The sequence below is a fragment of the Periophthalmus magnuspinnatus genome, chromosome 9 (assembly GCF_009829125.3).
Source record: "Periophthalmus magnuspinnatus isolate fPerMag1 chromosome 9, fPerMag1.2.pri, whole genome shotgun sequence".
NCBI classification, from domain to species: domain Eukaryota; kingdom Metazoa; phylum Chordata; class Actinopteri; order Gobiiformes; family Gobiidae; genus Periophthalmus; species Periophthalmus magnuspinnatus.
In genome coordinates this window covers 16,959,399-16,974,114 of record NC_047134.1, presented here as the reverse complement: position 1 = coordinate 16,974,114, position 14,716 = coordinate 16,959,399, and the positions used below count along the sequence as shown (strand labels likewise).

The following is a 14,716-nucleotide window of genomic DNA, read 5'->3' as shown; positions in this document are numbered from 1 at the left end:
GTGACAAACACAGAAGAAAAACAGATGGCCTTAAACTCACAATAAAATAAATAAATCAAATAATTTACAAGTGTTTAATTCAGTATATAATATGAGGATAAAACATGTATGGGAAAACAAAGAAGCATTGTAAATCTACTCAACTCATTAAGTGAAAGCAGCTCTATTAAATTTTTCTGGAGAAACACAAATTCTGGGGCCGGGCATCTCAAAGCACAGACCTCAGTGGGAGAGCAGCCGATTGTCTTCTCCCGCTGTCTAGACGGCTCCAAACGATCATCACTTTACATAGTGCTCCAGCTAATAAGTCCTTATAGGTTAACCATAAATCACAGACTTTATTCTGATCTTCACGCCAAAAAAACATAAAAGAATACATTTAGACTAGGGTGATTACATATTAAACTGAACAAAAAACCTGGAGGAGGTTAGCATTGTATTACCTGCAGTGGGAAAAGGTTGCATTAAGCTGACCATTGCAAATTGATGCATTGCATTATGTCTAGTCTCTAGTGTTTCAAATAAAACACATCACAATGACCAATTAGCTGACCAAGCAACTAAATTCCTACACTGCTACAGTCACAATGCTAAAATTTCAAGCTCAGTTTTGAAAGGCTGAATTCTTGATGATTTTGATCAAAGAAACACCAAAAATATTGACAGAGCTTATCAGCTATATTGATTTCTCTGGATTCTAAACAATTTGTATCGGCATCGGACATTGGACATGTTAAAACTCATATAGGTTGAAGATAACATTTTTATTTGAAATAACCTTTTTATTATTTTTATTATTTATTTTTTTTAATCTGTTTGTGAAAATGTATAAATCACCAAGTTATTGAAACATTTTGCCAAATCTTGAATTATAAATGTGCTTTTAGGACTTAAAACAAGTTACCATGTAGCTCTCTAATCTCTGCGATGTCCTTGAACTCTTAGTATTTAAATTTTTCAAAAAGTCTACGGGTAAAATGTATGTAAAATGTACTACCAGAGTGGGCATCACTGTTCACAGCTCAATAGAAGATCCTTCATTCAGGGAACGTCTAATTTTGTTCAAATGAGTATCACGTTTCGTTTGACTTCATTTTTTGCTTCAAACCCATTTACAAATTTACATTGGCATGGCTTCATTTTTAACTCAAAAGGATTGAGTCAAAAAAATATAAAGAGATGATTGCATTCCTTTATCTGTAGTGAAAAGACGATGAATTAAAGTGATCACAGAACCCCCTTTTGGCCCATCCAAACTGGCAACAAGGTCGACCCAATCTCTAAAGCATCAGACAATAATCACATTTGACATTGAACGATGAACAAACAAGGATGTTATCAGTGAGATCTAAGAGGAGAGGAAAGCCAAACTGATTTGCTTATTAGAAAGAGATGCCCAGGCAGCAATGACCTTAGAGCGACCACATTTCAAAGCAACCTCTTGGCTGCTTATACTGCTCAAGTAAAGCAGAAGTGTACTCTAACCTTTTTCACACCACAAATACTTAAGTGCTGGCATTAAGTCAGTCCTTATTATTTGAATGACTTTAATAGGTGCTCCCCATAGAATATGTCAATGTAATTATAATTGGATGGAGTTTCAGATTTGTAATGCATGCGATGTGATTTAATTAGACATTGTTAAAAGGGGGAGGTGGGTGTGGTGATTTCTTGATTTTTGACAGGTTAATTATCCAAGATGGTGCACAGAAACCCTAGAAACAAATTCAATCATGCCATTGACTCAGATCATTTGAACCTAATTTTTTTGTTATTCCAGGATTGAAATGAAATTAATAACTCATTCTATGACACAGGCACAAACATGTCACACTGATGCTTAGTGTGTCTTTGCCAAATATTAAATATTTACAGTACATGAAAGTTGTGTGTGCACATTTTGTGATTTTCTGTTAAGGCTGTGCAATTAATAGAAATTTAATTGACACTTAAATTCAGTCATTTCTAATAATCAATTATCTAATGATCTGTCTTTTTAATCGAGAGGTCAGTAACAGGTCAGTAAAAGCATGTGGTTTGGAGCAGAGTTCCAACTTTGGAAGAAATTTTACTATTTTCTGATGGTAATGGAAATTGGTAAGTCTGCTTTGTTAATGTTCAGGAAATTAATATTGAAAGCTATTTTTCTTTGTTTATAACATAAAATCAAAACGAGTTAAAAAAAAAAACTGTTATTGGTAAATATGAGCTCTTTGGAGCTTGTACAATTTTTTTTTTTTTTAACTCAAATTTGATTCTTCTTACTCTGTAGGTGGATTCTTAAAGCAAAGCGACTTGAATGTAAGTGCATGTAACGCTGTATATCATGAAGGCTGTATTAGCACAACAATTCAATTACATTCAAGTGTGGGAACATTTGATTGCATCATTTACATTTCTACTGCTGAGCACCAGAATATGAAAATTAGCTGCCAATCCTATTATGTTGGTGCTCACTATTAAGAGACCAGGATATGCCTCATTTGAATTTCCCTGTTAGCTAGTATATTAGAGATGCTATCAGACAACTTATGATCTTTTCTTTCATCCCAAAATGTAGTTGCCTGTATTTTAGCTGAGCCCTGCCTTGTCTAATCGGATTACAACCTAAGACCTTGTACAGGGTCTGATGGCATTTTGAGGATTAAGAACAGTGTAAGTGACTCCTGCCCTGTTTCTGCAGAGAATGAGGCAAAAAACAGCATAGTATACACAAATGTGAAATAGTTTGAAATGGCACAACATGAATCTAAAAGGATTATCACAGAACATTTCCCAATATCAGCTGCTAAGTACAGGGTCACGTAAAAGACCGTTTGTACTGTCGATTTTCTCTTATCCATCAGAATTTGTGGGATTATAGAGTTTAGCAAGCAAGCATCAAAGTTTAAAGACAAGGTATCAAAAGCTATGCACAAGACACCTATAGCTTACATTTTTTTCTGAAAATGTCCACATAGCGAGCATTCTTCACAAGGACCAACCACATCTGGAGTGCACCGGGTAAAGAGTGTCTATAAAATTGTGTAGCCCAGAGCTGATTTAGTTTTTATAGCCTGAACCTGAACTGGCTATGAAGTCACTAAAGCAAACCAGAAAGCACTTTTCATAGACTGCACACAGCTGAGGGTGGAGCAGCACACTGCCAGATATCATTACAAACATAAAGGTGCCGAGTAGACACAAAGTCATAGTCATCTCTATAGTTGCAGCACATAACCTAACCTAGAGTACAGGGAAGGTCAATAAAGAACAAACATACTTTAACCAAAATCAACTTTTAAAAAAAACACATTTTTGTTACAAATGAACTCTTTTTCAATCCATGGGTATTGAGCAACATTTTTTTTCTTCACCAAATGTTGGGTAATTTCTCCAAGTAGCCTAATGGTGTTGTTACTATTTTCACAAAAAGTTGAGTGAAACAAATTTTTCAGTATAGGCCAAATTCAAATTCCTGAGCAGACAAGTGGCAAACTGAACTTGTCTATGCCAATGTCACATTCTTATCTCACAATGCACGCAGAGCTTCCCATGTGGAGCCAGCAGGAGACCTTGAGGCTGCCTGGAGGGACCTTACAGCCAAACAAGGACTCATTTAAGTTCAAAAAGTTTACTCTACGAGATTAAACGCAACTATGACTGGTATGCATATTGAACAACTGCTGTCAGACTAAACATACGTATACAGACATCCACTGCAATCTATCAATGCTAAACTTTCCGAATTCACGAGAAAATGTGTTAAGTAACCATATCCTACAGTATTTCCCGAACTCCACTGTCCCCTTGAAGAAGATAGTGGAGTAGAACTTTACGCACCAAACGCAACGATTCATATGGCAACTTACCGACTCCGTATTTCTCTTTTTTAGTGGGAATCCAGCGGGTCATAGTGGAAAGTTGTGTTGATTGAAAAAGTAAACTATATCACAAACTCTAATGACTATATACACTTGTTAAAAAGGAGGACTCGCGGGCGGTGCACTCCTGAGCGTCCCGAAGTGCTACAGTTCCGCCATCATGACTTGTGTTGTCGCCAGGGGGAGGGAGGAGCGCGGCTTGGAAAATACTGGATAGGCGTGAACCACAAAAACTACAACCCCCGCAATTAGTGCTACAGTTATTTGTCCCGGTTGTGCCCATAAACACATAACCTACTTCTTTTCTGTGCATTCCTCACCACATTACTAACGAGCCATTCACTTGCAGCCTAGCCTCTCAAATCCCCAAAAGCAATTCCCTTCCTGGTAAACTGCAATCTGTATGGGAATTAAGCAATAAATCACTTGTTCATAAATAAATGATTAACATGATTTTCATTTTAATTTGAGATATGATGGAGTTCCCAGTTAGTGCTACTGGCAGATTTTTACGCACGTTTTTACGCATCTGACCTCTGACGCGTCCTAGTTGTTCTTTATTTCTAATTTCTGGTGTTTCTATGCATATTAAGGTCAAAAATAGTTTATCCTAACACAGTTATCTTTCAGCCAGGCTCCAGTAAGGTCGGCTAATCACCTTACGTTTGAATAGGTCTGCGCTTTTCTTTCTTCTCCAAACATTCCGGTATTTAAGGGTGCCTGGCTGAATTGTAATGCTGCAGTTGTGAGTGTGCGACCTGAGGTGAACAGCTATTGACTCTGGCCCGCAGTGCCCTTAGTCTTTTGGTTGGTCATCATCTGCTTTATTTTTCCTGCCACTTGCCAGGCTGCCAAATGGTGTTGTCAATAATGTTGTGCTTTTGTTGTTCTCTTTGACAGCACAACATTACATTATGCGTTTTCACTCTTTGACGTATGAATGCCTCCAAAGACTTTTGTGGGGAATGAAGCCACTATATTACAACATGATGAGTATTTGTGAGCTGCCCTTCTACCTGCACTTCTTTGTAGACATATCGCAGCTAAACATATTACAACTAATAGATCCAAAGAATTAGGCCTACAAGATTGCATGTGTACAGTTTTAAATGATAAAGTCATTCCTTATTATACCAAAGTCTTTGCTTGTAAAGACCCACATTAACACTTTTCAAAGAGCTACAGCCTAGCCCTAGACAAGATGTATTTTTATAAAACTGTAGACCTAAGCCAATTTTTACTGCAAGATCTTTTTCCACCTCTTGCTTTAAATCGCCTTTTTTGAAAAGACAACCTCCACTTAATATGAAAAAGAGAAGCTATTGACAATGTTTTTAACAATCAATTCTGCTAAAAAGAATGCAAGATTGCCACCAACTGACGACTTTGCGCCATTGCATACAAAATGTGTTCAGACAACCAAGTAACCGAAGTCTATTAGCTTGACATTAAATAAAAAAAAAACTCTTTTAGTGAAACATAAAAAATGCTAAAGTAAATACATTATTATTTTGTTATTAGTACTAGAATTATTAGTATTAGTACTACTATAGTAGTAGTAGTAGTAGTGCCTATAAAAATACTTATTACATTGGCACACTGTTCTTTGTTTGTATTTGTACTAGCTATTAAGTTAACTATATATGAAAAAACATAACATAACATTCAATTCCTTCATCTTGTGTTGTTTTCACAACAACAGGACATGAAGCTGCAGCATAAAAGAAGAGAAAAGTGTATTGTCCATCAGTGCATAGACTGTACTGCAAATCCTGTGTCATAACAGATTACGCTCTTTATTCTCAGGGTGCAAGTGAAGAAGCATGCAAGTGTTCGAAATGTTGGAAGATTGGAGTTCAACCCATGAAGTGTTTTCATCTGTAAATATGGCTATGTGGTCTGTTTACTTTGCCTAAGGGCTTCTCAGCGTGCCATCGGACACTGCAAGGTGAATTAAGTTTTAGCATCTTATAAAATATGCTCTCTACACATCACCATATTTGAATTCATTTATTGCAAAGGCATATGGATGAGATTACTGCTTATGTGGTAGGGAAATAGAAAAAAGTACATCCAGAGTATAGAATAAAAACTTCAGTATTAGTTTATATCTTGACATTACCAAGCTCATTGAACTGTGCCATTCCTGTTGTGAAAGGCAGTTCTTAAGAGGTGTCTGAGAGGCAGGGTTCCCAACGCTGCTTGTAGTCCCCACTGAGGTGTTCAATTCTCGAGACAAAAGCAGACATAAGGCCTAATGGATTTATGGGTAGCCTGCCAGGCCCGCGCCATGCCAGAGGCGAATTAGTTGGCCCTCCGCTTCCAGCCCACCTGCACCTGCCATTCTGCCAAGGCTTGTAGGTACCAGGCTGAGGAGTGAGCCTGTGCGCAACAAAGGACCATAGCTGAACAAAGACTGTATGGAAAAAAAAGAAAGAGACTGCCCATTTAAATGATTTAATGAATATGTTCATTATGCATTATATACATATGAATCAGGACTGCAAGTAATTATTATTTTAGAAGTTGAGTAGTCAGCAATTATTTTTTCAATAAGTCGACTGGTCAAAAGATTGTTTCTATTGCACAGTCTAGAATGAGTTAAATTATGGTGACTGAAAGCTTCTAGACAGTATAAACAACTAAAGTGTTTTGTAGATAAAAATTGACATTTTGATTTAATAATGATTTAATCATTTTTGACTTGCCTTGATAACATTGTTACTAACTATTGATGATTTTGACTCTTATGTACTACAAATGCTGTCACATTCAGAAATGGAGATGTTTGATCTAGTTTAGTGCATGTGACAGATTAGACTACTCATTTCCTTAAAACATCATTTGGATCCTTTACCAGAGGCCTGGGAGCTTGAGGGTTCTGTGCAGTATCTTTGCAGTTCCTAGTACTGCACTTTTCTAGACTGAGATGTCTGATGTTTTTTCCTGGAATCTGCTGTAGCCACTCCTCCAGTTTGGGGGTCACTGCCCCGAGTGCTCCGATGACCACGGGCACCACTGATGCCTTCACCTTTCAGGCATTGTGCAGACCTTCTTTGAGCCCCTGGTATTTCTCTAGTTTCTCGTCTTTCGTTTTCCTGATTTTCCCATCACTTGGTACAACAATGCCAAAGTGATGGGAACATCAGGAAAAAGGAACACAAGAAATCATTGCAATTGAATTCAAGTTTAACATAAGTACCTTCAGCTTCCATGCCAGCTACTTTTGGTCCCATATTCACAATCACTGAAATAATCGACTACACTTATGTTAATCATGCATCCACTACATTACCATTATAAATGGTAATGTAGTTTTAAAGTGATCCATTTAAGTCTAGTATTACATTTGGAGCCTTTGATGCACGGAAAAGTACCTGCCCAAGGCTCCATCATTTGTCATCATCTACCTCTGAAACCCCTCGTCTTGTAGTGCATGCATAGGAGTTTCTAAATTGTGCTATTTTTTTTTTTTCACCAAGATTAGCATGAATGCATTTTCTAGAGCAAATAGAAGGTCGTTTGTTAATATCTGCCTTTAGGCCAATGTGACAGCTTGTTCAGAGTTGTAATTAGGCATTTGCATGTATCAGCAGAGGGAGCCACAAGTCTTATCTAAAAACCTGTGCTTTCTTCGGTGCAGAGAAACGAGCTTGGCAGTGTCACATCGCAAAAGGCAAACTCCTGCATCACACTTACAGCGTGGACAGGATCCAATATGGCCTCTCTGGGGATGTGCAGACTCTTGCCTACAATTAAACAGGATCTATAAGAGTGACAAATGCCTCTCTCAAGGTGAAAGTCTAATCCCTTTTTGAGACTTGCAAAACATTAAGCTGTGGGTTTATGAGTCTGTGTTCAATAAGAGCTGCTGTGAGTGGAACTGCCAGTTTTCACACTTCCATTCTCCTGTTGAACTCCACCTCGGTATTAGCTCTGTACTACGCTCAAAGGTCAAGATATGGGTAGAAGAACAAAACAACTCAACACCCTTGCCCCGTCTCAGATTGTCAGATTGGATTTTTTTTTTTGTATTTTTTTTTTTGTAATTTATTTCCATTCCATATTTGTATGCCTGAAAGGAAAGTCAAGTTGCAGATATTATGTTGACTGTAAAGTATAATATTTTAGACGCATTCCCTTTTTGTTCTTATAGATACATCTCAGCCCTTGCAGAAGCTTCTTAAAGATGTGAGATTTATCAGAGTCAGAATGCGTTTCATTGCCATTGTCAATGAAGAAAATTCATTTTGCCTGAAATATTCAAGACATACACCACATTTCATTGACATGTTTTGTCATTGCACACAGAACATTCAACATTGTCAATTGTAGTATTTTATATTATATTTTGTATGTATGAAATTATATATAAGTTTGTATAGCTATATATAAAGATAAATGGATAGTTTCTGAAAATGACATTGCACAACAGCAAGCCAGTATTGCAGTCATACCAGAACAACACAATTGGATAAAGTGTTAAAAAAATGTAGTTTAGTTTCTTATGGGGACTTTCTTATAGGCTCTATAGTATATTCAGATAAGATAAGCTTTTGGACTCCCGCAAGCAAAACAAACTATATATCTGAGTGTGTATATATGAGTTTTCTTATACTGGGTATTGCTGAATTTACTTACACTGAAATATAAGCAATAGAATATTATCTTTGTGCCACAGTACCTTTCTAATCAGCAGGAAAAACATTTACAGTGTTGCTTTATCGCTTTCGACATAAGTCTAAAGGGATGTGCAAGCCTAAAGAAAATTTATTGCAAAGTAGAATTCCTAATGATTAAAGTGCTGTTGGAATGGCTCACTGTTGCAATTCAAAGCAACTGAAAGAGGAGGATGGTATTGTGCAGCTGCTATGGGCGAGGTGAGCTCAGGACAAGGGAAAGGTAGAGAGCCAGGAAACCGAATCTCTGGTCTTGTCTGATTTGAACAGGATCTCAGGCATCTAAACACGTTGGTGATTAGAGGGGTCTGGATCATACTTATTTCAATAGACTGACCCTCATGTCTTCAATGAACTGACTATTACCAAACAACGCTGAATACTACATATAACTGTGGAACAGAAAAGATGACAAAAAGCATAATATTAGACCTGTTTCAGTTTTATAAATTTATCAGGCTTGGGACTTGCACAAATTAAGATTGACTGTGCCTGGGCTGTCTACACAAGGATATAATTCATACAATTTCATTGTGTGATGTTTATATGTATGTTTTATTGATACAGTACAGTGCACAGTGAGTCTGTATATGTATATTGTACGCAGAGGAAGCCTATAAACCAATGCAACATACATAATACAAAATATTGCATCTATAATACAGCTAGAAAAGGGGGATAACTTTGAAAGCTCTAATAAATGTAAAATTCCTATTTGAGTGAAGACCAATATTAGTAAAGGATGGAATTCGACCTGAATTCTAATTTAACAAGTTAAGTTATGAGAAGAGGCCAGGCACTTATGAGGGATATCTGGTTGAGGTCAGTTTCGGCGCATTGTATTGCCACGCTAAAAAAGCCAGGTATTTTCTACTGAGATACTTGGAGTGTGTGGTTTCAGAATCACTGGTATAAAACAGACACTTTTTTTTAAATCACTTTTATATTATCTGTTGTTTAAGTTGTTTTCATCCTTCGACCTACACTGTCTCTTTGGATTTCTCCTCCTCTTCCTCCTGCTCCTCATCTCCCACTTCTTCTCCTTCACCATCCTCCTCATCTTTTTCTTCTTCCTCTTCTTCAAGTGGATTTCTTTGAAAGACATTCAAGCAGAACATAATATTATTTTTCCATTTGCCTTACTCATTGTTGTCATTGTGCAAATACATTCAAAAGCAATGAAGTAAAACAGAATAACAATGTCATAGCAATTGTAATCTGACCAATTTGGTAGTTCTGTTTCAGTTTGGAGTTTGGGACAGGCATAAAGATTACCCCTGTGGTTGGGCTGTTTACGTAAGTGTTACATAAGTGGTACATAAGTGTTGTGCATGAACACCAATATCTGTAATTAATTGCTGTTAAACTATAACATACAGTGATCATGATTTTTAGGTTTTTGTTCATTGTAAATCACAATGTTGATGTAATAGGGGTTAATATATTAAAAAAAAATACATCCATTCACTTCCCAAAAAAAAGGAAAAAAAAATATCACAGGGGACTGAAAAACTCCTTCATTTCACATGTGGTACTGAAAAAAAAAATCTGATTGCACGATCAGTTTGGTCGGGCTTGAGATGCAACAGAGGCGTGGGGACCAGACTGATAACCCTCTGTATAAAAAATACAGAGAGATATCATTCTGGATTTGACAGGCTAATTATAGTCATGTATTTTACACATAAAAAATTACTGTTGGAGAAAAAAAGTTAATTCTGCATGTTTAGGTTTATTAACATCATGAACTTGCCTTTTTGTGTCACGGCCTAGAGGAAGCCCCTGGTATACTCACCTTTTTAGTTGCATATAAAAGTCTGCCTGTCCTCCATCAAGGTTTAGTACACTGCCTGTATCCTTACTGCAACTCCCCTCTCCTTCACTCTAATGCAATAATGAAATGTGCCCCCCTCTGTCGCCGTCTCTTGCCATCCTCCTGCATGAGTTGACGCTTAGCCAGACTCCTTTGGTGCAGCTGAGTCACAGGGCCCAGTGTGCATTGGGTGATTTATGGACAGTGATGGGGGAGAAGCAAAAAAAAACACTGGTGTCAGCTCAGTGATCTCCCAGACACTGTATAGCATCCGGGCAAAGACGACTTGCTGACTGCTGCTCAAATATAGACCTCCCCTTTCTTTTGTCTCCACGTCGGAAAAAAAATAGCCCCAAGCACAAGATGACAGCTAATTTACAATTTTGTTCAATAAGATGCCCTTTCTGGTCGCTAATATGTGTAAAATAATGCATTCTCATTTTACAGATTGGTTTGGTAAACAGTCCAGAGCTGCTGACTCAGCTGCTTTGCTGTGCTTTCGGCCACAATTGTGCACTGATTTATTCATACGAATACTGCTACACGCTTTTGAATTTTTGCTATATGCTCTTTCCATTACCCTCGATTATGGCATGTCTCAAAAAGAAGAATGGAGCTAATTTGAATATTGCATGTTGCTTTAGGGGAATGATTATAATGATTATTTAGGAGTAATACATAAAAAATGCTGTATCTTTGTAAGTTTCAGTATTGTATGGTATAGAAATAAAGGCAATGACAAATTAAATGGAGTCAAGATTTATTACATTTTTATTATTAGCACCCAAAACTATAACACAGTTATTTTAAGGCTTTGGGATATTGATTGATCAGTTTCTATTGAAGCTGTATATACACAGGAGTGGTTGCATGCCTTCACTCTAACATATAGGTTTCACAGGTTGTTGTTTTTTTTGGGGGGTGGGGGGGTTGGTTAAGGTAAATTAAATGGTTAGGCCCGGTTGCAGTTCAACTTTTGTTTGAAAACAAACATAAACCTGGTGTAAGTGGGAAGACTAGCCACTTTTTTGGAACAGCTCTGGTTGAATTGAAGTGTAGACCCATTGTATTATTATGCTGATACTTGAAGAGGTATTTTGTACTGTGGTACTTGGAGTTCAAAGTTTGAGAATCACTGATATATGAGGTAGATCTACAGCAGGAAAGGTTATACTTTTTTATCTGTTGTTGTTTCAATTGTTTTCTTTTTGGTTTCCACTGACTCCACTGATTCTTCTGTCTCTTCTTCCTCCTGCTCCTCATCTGCCACTTCTTCTCCTTCACCATCCTCCTCTTCACCTCCTTCCCCTCCATCTTCATCATCACCATCATGGTCTTCATCTTCTGCTTCTATATTTTTCAGAATCCAGACAAGTAGAAAGGTAGTTTAGAATGTGGCACATGGGTTTTAAGTGGATTTTTAAGCATGTGGAGCATTCTATATCAAAAATGTTATTTTTCCATCAGCCTTATTATGTGATTGTGCAATTCAATAGAAAAGAAGTAGAGTAAACGGGATAACAACTGTGTAGGACAACATATACCACTTATGAACCATGTCACAATCAATTTGTGCTTTTGGTTTTGCTTTTGGAATTAGATCTGAATTATTTATTGCTTTGCAAAATATTTAAGACATCAGGATAGTTACCTTCCCCATCTGCCTTTTCCTCTGTCTGTTCTGTTTGAATTTGAGATGAAAAAAAGAGTTGTGGATGTGCTTTAATAATAATGTATTTAAACAAATGAGTTTAAATTATTTTTGGTAGCATTAACTCTTGTACCTTCTTCTCAAGCATCGTCTTCTTGTTGTTCTTTCGCTTCTCCTTCTATTTAAAGTCAGTAAAGGCAATTTAAAAAAAACAAACAAACAAAAAAAAAACAGTTCTAGGCAAACGTGTATTAAATAATGTAAACAAATTGTACCTTCATGTCCTGCTTCTACTTGTTCTTTGTCTTCTCCTTTTGTTTAAAGTCGGTAAAGAAGATTTCAAAAATTGTTATAAACTATGTATGCTATGTATGTATTGAAGAATGTAAACAAATTGTACCCTCATAACCTGCTTCTTCTTGTTCTTCTTCCTTCTCTGGCCTCATCTGAACAGATAAGATTCAATAGTGTAAAAAAAAAAATACCCAAACTAAATATTTTATTGAACCATCTTGATCACTACCTCCTCTCCATCTTCTCCCCTATCATCCACCTCAGGCTCATTGGGTGGGCTAGCTTCTGCCTGCTGTGCCTGGCTGGAGGATATTTTTTCCTCGGTGGAAAGTGTGGACGAGTACCACCGGGAGGAGCTCATGAGGAGTGGAGAGGCAGAGCAGAGCTGAAGTTGGCCGTATGAGGGGCTGCAGTACATGGTCTGGGAATACACACTATGAGCTGGAGCTGACACATTCAAACGGCTTTCTTCACCTTCCAACAACTTCCTGACACACAAAGTACATCACATTCACAAGGTGTTCTTCATGATATTGAAGATTAAAATGTATTTTTTGGAATTAGATCAAGTAAAATAATATGCAAAATACATCATATATAAATGGGTAAAATGCAAAATACAAATAAGAAAGAGACGCAAAGGTTTGTGCCTATGTTAAGATAAAGTAATACCAGTCAGTTACCTATATGCTGCAATCTCAATATCTAAAGCCATCTTCACATTTAGCAGCTCCTGATAATCTTTCAAATAGCGAGCCATGTCAGCTTTGTTTACCCTGAGGTCATCCTCCAATTGGCTTATTGTATCCTGTAAAGAAAAGACAATATATTATAAATTTAAAAACACAAATAGGCTCCTATTTAGAGTAATACGTAGTCAAAATGGAGCTTTTTAGTTTCACTTACATTACATTATATTGTATAGTGCTATTTGATTAAAATCATATGTTTTAAATCTATATTAATCCATGTTTGACTTGGTATAAACCTGGTTTAAATAATCCTAGTCCAAGTATTTTCTGAGGTTGTTCTGCAGCAGTCGCTCTGATTTGTATCTGACCTGAAGTGCTTGAACTTCAGCACTTTGTTTCTCCTCCACTTCCTGTATTTGGTTTTCCAGAGCTTGGTTCATTTCCCTGCAGGCTTCAATCTCCAGGGACCTAGCTCTGAGCAATCTGCGATATTCTCCGGCCTCATCTTTGGCACTTCTGGCACTTTCTGTGTCACGTGCGCTGCCCACTGTCATCACTTTCATCTTGTTGGTGAACCACTCTTCAGCTGACTGGAGGTTGTTCTGGGCCAACTTCTCATACTGGAGACGAATATCCCGCAAAGAGGCTGAGAGGTCTGGTTTAGCTACCTCCATCTCCACAGTCACCTCTGCAGTGTAGTGGATTTGAGCTTGGAGTTCGGCTAACTCGCTCTCACATACACGCTTCAAGAAGTCAAGCTCGTCCAAGAGATTCTCAACCTTCTTCTCAAACTCAGCCTGCCCCAATGCTGCTTCATCTGCTCCTTTCCTGGCATCCATCAAATGCATCTCTGCCTCCTCTCTGGCCAGGACCTCATCTTCATATTGCTTTTGCATGTTTTTAAACACATGCTCCAGTTGGTTCTTGTGATCTTGGGCTGCTTGCTTCTCACTTCTGGCTCCATCTAGCACTGCATGAAGCTGGTGGATCTCTTGCTCATAAAGGGCCTTCAAGTTGGATGGCTGAGTCTGCCTTTGTCTAAGCAACATAAGCTCAGTCTCCAAAAGCTTATTCTGCTGCTCCAAGTCATGTACCCTGTCAATGAAACTGACAAAGCGGTCATTGAGGTCCTGCAGCTCGGCTTTTTCTTGGGTCCTCAAAACTTTGAACTCAGAGCTGACCTGGGCTGCCTGGTCAAGACGTAAATCAGTCGCAGCTGCAGTCACCGGAGCAGAAAGCAGCACAGAGCTTGAAATAACACGGCTATGCATGGGATAACTTCTGCGTGAAGAAGCAAAAGAAAAAGGGGCAGAGTAGCTTGAATAAGTGGACCTTGATCCTATTCCTCCGTCATGCCTTGAATTGAGCCCAACCACTCTTCTTTTGTAAGTGGATGGGTAAAAAGGGTCAAAGCTGCGGGAAGACATGATTGTGGATGGCCTGCTGTAGTCTGGACTATACAGTGTATCTGCATTACAAGAGCTTTTATAAAGTCTGTAATGACTGTGACGTAAGATGTTTTTTTTTCTTTTTTTCTGCAGGCTTGCTGACTTGAAGGGAATAGAAAATGGTGCCAGCCAGTCATCCCCAGCCAAGTAGAGACGGGGTGGGTGAGGAGAGTGCATTGAGCAGCCAAAGTGATGGAGCTGTAAGAAGCTGCAACAGAAGGGTTATTGAGGACAGACAGAAATGAATCAAGCCTGTTTCTATTGTCCTATTACTAT

At 37.9% G+C, this 14,716-nt stretch overlaps 2 protein-coding genes across 2 annotated transcripts in view; both read right to left on the bottom strand.

Moving 5' to 3' along the window:
* dock5 (dedicator of cytokinesis 5) overlaps window positions 1–4,043 on the bottom strand; it is a 46,869-nt gene extending 42,826 nt beyond the window's left edge. The window contains exon 1 of the mRNA XM_033972108.2: window positions 3,852–4,043. Coding sequence (XP_033827999.1) covers window positions 3,852–3,894 — 43 coding nt within the window. The 5' untranslated portion in view covers window positions 3,895–4,043. The remainder of the gene's footprint in view (window positions 1–3,851) is intronic.
* A 2,124-nt stretch (window positions 4,044–6,167) lies between these two features.
* Window positions 6,168–14,431, bottom strand: LOC117376115 (neurofilament light polypeptide-like). Its single transcript, XM_033972522.2, has 6 exons — window positions 13,361–14,431; window positions 12,984–13,108; window positions 12,530–12,788; window positions 12,407–12,452; window positions 11,530–11,705; window positions 6,168–6,245 (listed from the first exon to the last, which is right to left on the bottom strand). The coding sequence occupies exons 1-6, from the start codon at window positions 14,417–14,419 to the stop codon at window positions 6,168–6,170; spliced, it is 1,743 nt and encodes a 580-aa protein (XP_033828413.2). The 5' UTR covers window positions 14,420–14,431.
* Window positions 14,432–14,716: the final 285 nt, after the last annotated feature.